Source organism: Mandrillus leucophaeus, unplaced genomic scaffold, assembly GCF_000951045.1.
Source record: "Mandrillus leucophaeus isolate KB7577 unplaced genomic scaffold, Mleu.le_1.0 Scaffold96, whole genome shotgun sequence".
Lineage (NCBI taxonomy): Eukaryota > Metazoa > Chordata > Mammalia > Primates > Cercopithecidae > Mandrillus > Mandrillus leucophaeus.
In genome coordinates this window covers 4,142,447-4,146,085 of record NW_012110474.1, presented here as the reverse complement: position 1 = coordinate 4,146,085, position 3,639 = coordinate 4,142,447, and the positions used below count along the sequence as shown (strand labels likewise).

The window sequence follows — 3,639 nt, the reverse complement described above, 5'->3', positions numbered from 1 at the left end:
CATCTCTACTAAAAATACAAAAAATTAGCTGGACGTGGTGGTGGGCACCTGTAGTCCCAGCTACCTGGGAGGCTGAGGCAGGAGAATGGTGTGAATGTGGGAGGCGGAGCTTGCAGTGAACTGAGATTGCGCCACTGCACTCCAGCCTGGGCGACAGAGCAAGACTCTATCTCAAAAAAAAAAAAAAAAAAAAAGATTTATAAAACAAAAAGTGAACCAAAGGATATGCTTGGCTTGAATGTATGAAGTATTCAAGTAAGTCTCTCTAAACATTTTATGTCATTTAATGGACCTGTAAATCCCCTGAACAAAAAATATTTGGTGGAGAGGACTTTTATGAAAGTCATAGCAACATTTCTTTTTACCTATTTCCTAAAGATTGCTGTTGAAGAAATCTGGTTGCAGAACACCACGGATTGAATTGGAAGAGATGGGACCCTCATTGGATCTCGTTCTGAGGAGGACACACCTGGCATCGGATGACCTTTATAAATTATCTATGAAAATGCCAAAAGCTCTCAAGGTATATGACTTAGAGCTTGGTGCCATATTTATTTGTATATTCTACTTTAATCCTTTTTGTTTCCAAAAAGGATTTGTGGCATATTGTATTAAAAGACAAGGATAGGCCCAGCATGGTGGCTCACACCTGTAATCCCAGCACTTTGGGAGGCTGAGGCGGGCGGATCACGAGGTCAGGAGATCAAGACCATCCTGGCTAACACAGTGAAACCCCGTCTTTACGAAAAATACAAAAAATTAGCCGGGCGTGGTGGTGGGCACCTGTAGTCCCAGCTACCTGGGAGGCTGAGGCAGGAGAATGGTGTGAACCTGGGAGGTGGAGCTTGCAGTGAACTGAGATTACGCCACTGCACTCCAGCCTGGGCGACAGAGCAAGACTCCATCTCAAAAAAAAAAAAAAGACAAGGACATACATAAAGAGATCAATACGATAGATTAAACTAGGACTCACAGAGCCAGGAAAAGGAGAGAGAACCAAATAAGCCAACAATAAGGGATAATAAAAAAAAAGAGTTGCACAACCCAGACGTGAGGTTTGGCTAAGTGCCTTCTGATAGTCAAGACTGCTGTTTTCAACAAAAGGAAGAGAGTTGTTTGGGACGCTGTAAAGACTGAGGATTTAGAGCACAGGGTATGTAAACCATATGTGCATAAAATGTGTTTTGACTTTTTAAGTAGTCTTAAAAGACAAGCAGAAATGTAATCCCCTAAAATGCCAATAGAAATTGAAATGATAGTCACAACTCCTTAAGCTACACACAGGATATTTTCTTGATGTTTGACAGTGGTTAGTGTAGTTTATAGTTTTGTTTTTCAAAGTGTGGCCTGACAGTTTACCTGGGAATTGTGCAGAATATCAGGCCCTACCCTAGACATACTGAATTAGGATCTGTGCTTTAGCAAGATCCCAAGTGATTTGTATGTACACTTAAGTTTGAGAAGAAAAGTATATAGGGCTATATATACTCTGTCATTGAAGGGGCAGGCACTAATGGAAATTGCTACTAAGATAGTTGTTACAGACTAGGTTTTTACTGGCTCATTATAGTAGAAGGCCATTAAATATATACGTATTCTTTTGTCGTAGCCAAAGAAGAAGAAAAATATCTCCCATGATACTTTTGGTACAACTTATGGAAGGATTCATATGCAGAAGCAAGACCTAAGCAAACTACAAACCAGGAAAATGAAGGGGTTGAAGAAGCGACCTGCAGAAAGGATAACAGAAGACCAGGAGAAAAAGTCAAAAAGAGTTAAAAAAAATTGATGGAACTTAGCCAGCCACTACTGTTTCATTGTGTTCTACTTAAGAGAATTATCAAGTGTCAGTCCATTCAGAGTTTCTAATGAGATCTTATTATATATTTTTATAACATAATTTTATAATATTATGAACAGTAATATACTAGTATGAAGTGTAAAGTAAGCCTTTTATTTGAGACATTACACTCTGATGTGCCATTTTCTCTTGTGATATCCCCTGCCTTCCACAAATTGTTCTTTCTCATTGAGTGAATGGGTGGGTGAAGAGGGATCTCCATAACCAATGGAATTTTTTGAATTTCTGGCCTTAGCTAAAGGAAGACATAGAAAGCAGAAATGACCCGCAGGAGCTGTGTAGACACGTTGAATATGAACTACCTGGAAAGTTAACCTCCTACAACCTGATTTTTATTTTCTACTTTTCTGTTATTTTGCCGGAAATCCTACTAGTTGACAATTGAGATTTTAAGCTTTGTGGCTGAAAATATAGATCTCTGAAAGGGATGTATCTGATTATTGATACATTACACTACTGTTGATTAAGAGACTCTGCTACTAAGTAGAGCCCCACCCCCCTTCTCTGAGAGGAAGCCTGTGATTTTTGGTTTGTTTGTTTTTAAGAGATGGGGTCTTGTTCTGTCACCTAGGATGGAGTGTGGTGGCACAATCACAGCTAACTACAGTCTCGAACTCCTGGGCTCAAGTAATCCTCCCGCCTCAGCCTTCTGTGTAGCTGGGATTACAGGCATGAGTCACTGAGCCCTACTTTTTTTTTTTTTTAAAGCAGTGAGGTCTTGCTGTGTTGCCCAGGCTGGACTCAAACTCCTGGGTTCAAGTGATGCTCCCACCTTACCTTCCTGAGCAGCTGGAGCTACAGGTGTTAGTTCACTGCACCTAGCAGAAAGGCAGTGATAGGGGCAGAAATGAAAAAGGAGAAAACAGGTGAGTTTTAAGGTGCAGGGCACTTTAGGGTACCGGGTAGCCCTAGGTAGCTAAAGGTTGCATGAAGGCCTTGGGCATTTGCAGATGGTGTAGAAGCCAGCCAAAGCCTAACTACCTGTTTTGAAAGTTTCTTGAAGACAGGCCCTGTGCCTAGGAAAACAGAAAGAAGCTTTCTACTTCCTCCTACTAGTATTGCATACTTGTTTTTCCAGAATAGGGTGTTAAGTTCCTTGATTCAGTCCTTGACAAAGAATTTCCTTTATACAAGTGCCAGTTATGTTGTAAAAGTATAGACATACCCAAATCATAATTTGTTACATGAAGTACCAATGCTTTTGTTTTTGTTTTTTGAGACAGTCTCACTCTGTAGCTCAGGCTGGAGTGCAGTGGCACGATTTCAGTTCACTGCAACCTCCACCTCCCGGGTTCAGGCGATTCTTCTGCCTCAGCCTCCCGAGTAGCTGGGATTACTGGCGCCCACCACCACACCTGGCGTATTTTTTTATAGAGACAGGGTTTCACCTCAATTCCATGTTAGAGAGCTCCGTGCCTGTGTGTACATGCATTTATGTGAGCTTGCTCAGGTGCAGATCAACAATGCTGGCACTAAGCAAAAGTTCGAGCCTCACTCAGCTTTACCTTTTACCTTTCCGTTCTCTTGTGAATCCATTCCTTAGCTTTCCCTAGTCCTCTCCAGATAGCTGTTACTTCCCTCTTGCCAGAAAAATCAGGGAGCTGGTATCATTTATACTTTTAGTTTGATTATACATTTAACCGAAGACCATACAGTCTTGTATCTGAATCAGACATTTGCACTTTATATCTAAATGAGAAGAAAGGGCTAAAATAAGTCGTTTGCTGCCATCTGGAGGTAGATGGACAATAACTGAGGAGAAGGGGAGCCATGAAAAG

The 3,639-nt window shown here is 41.2% G+C and overlaps 1 protein-coding gene across 1 annotated transcript in view; it reads left to right on the top strand.

Moving 5' to 3' along the window:
* The window catches only part of RPF2 (ribosome production factor 2 homolog (S. cerevisiae)), a 56,776-nt gene extending 54,921 nt beyond the window's left edge, over window positions 1-1,855 (top strand). The window contains exons 7-8 of the mRNA XM_011970651.1: window positions 379-523; window positions 1,610-1,855. Of these exons, the coding sequence (XP_011826041.1) occupies window positions 379-523; window positions 1,610-1,789 (325 nt within the window). The 3' untranslated portion in view covers window positions 1,790-1,855. The remainder of the gene's footprint in view (window positions 1-378; window positions 524-1,609) is intronic.
* The last annotated feature ends 1,784 nt before the right edge of the window (window positions 1,856-3,639 follow it).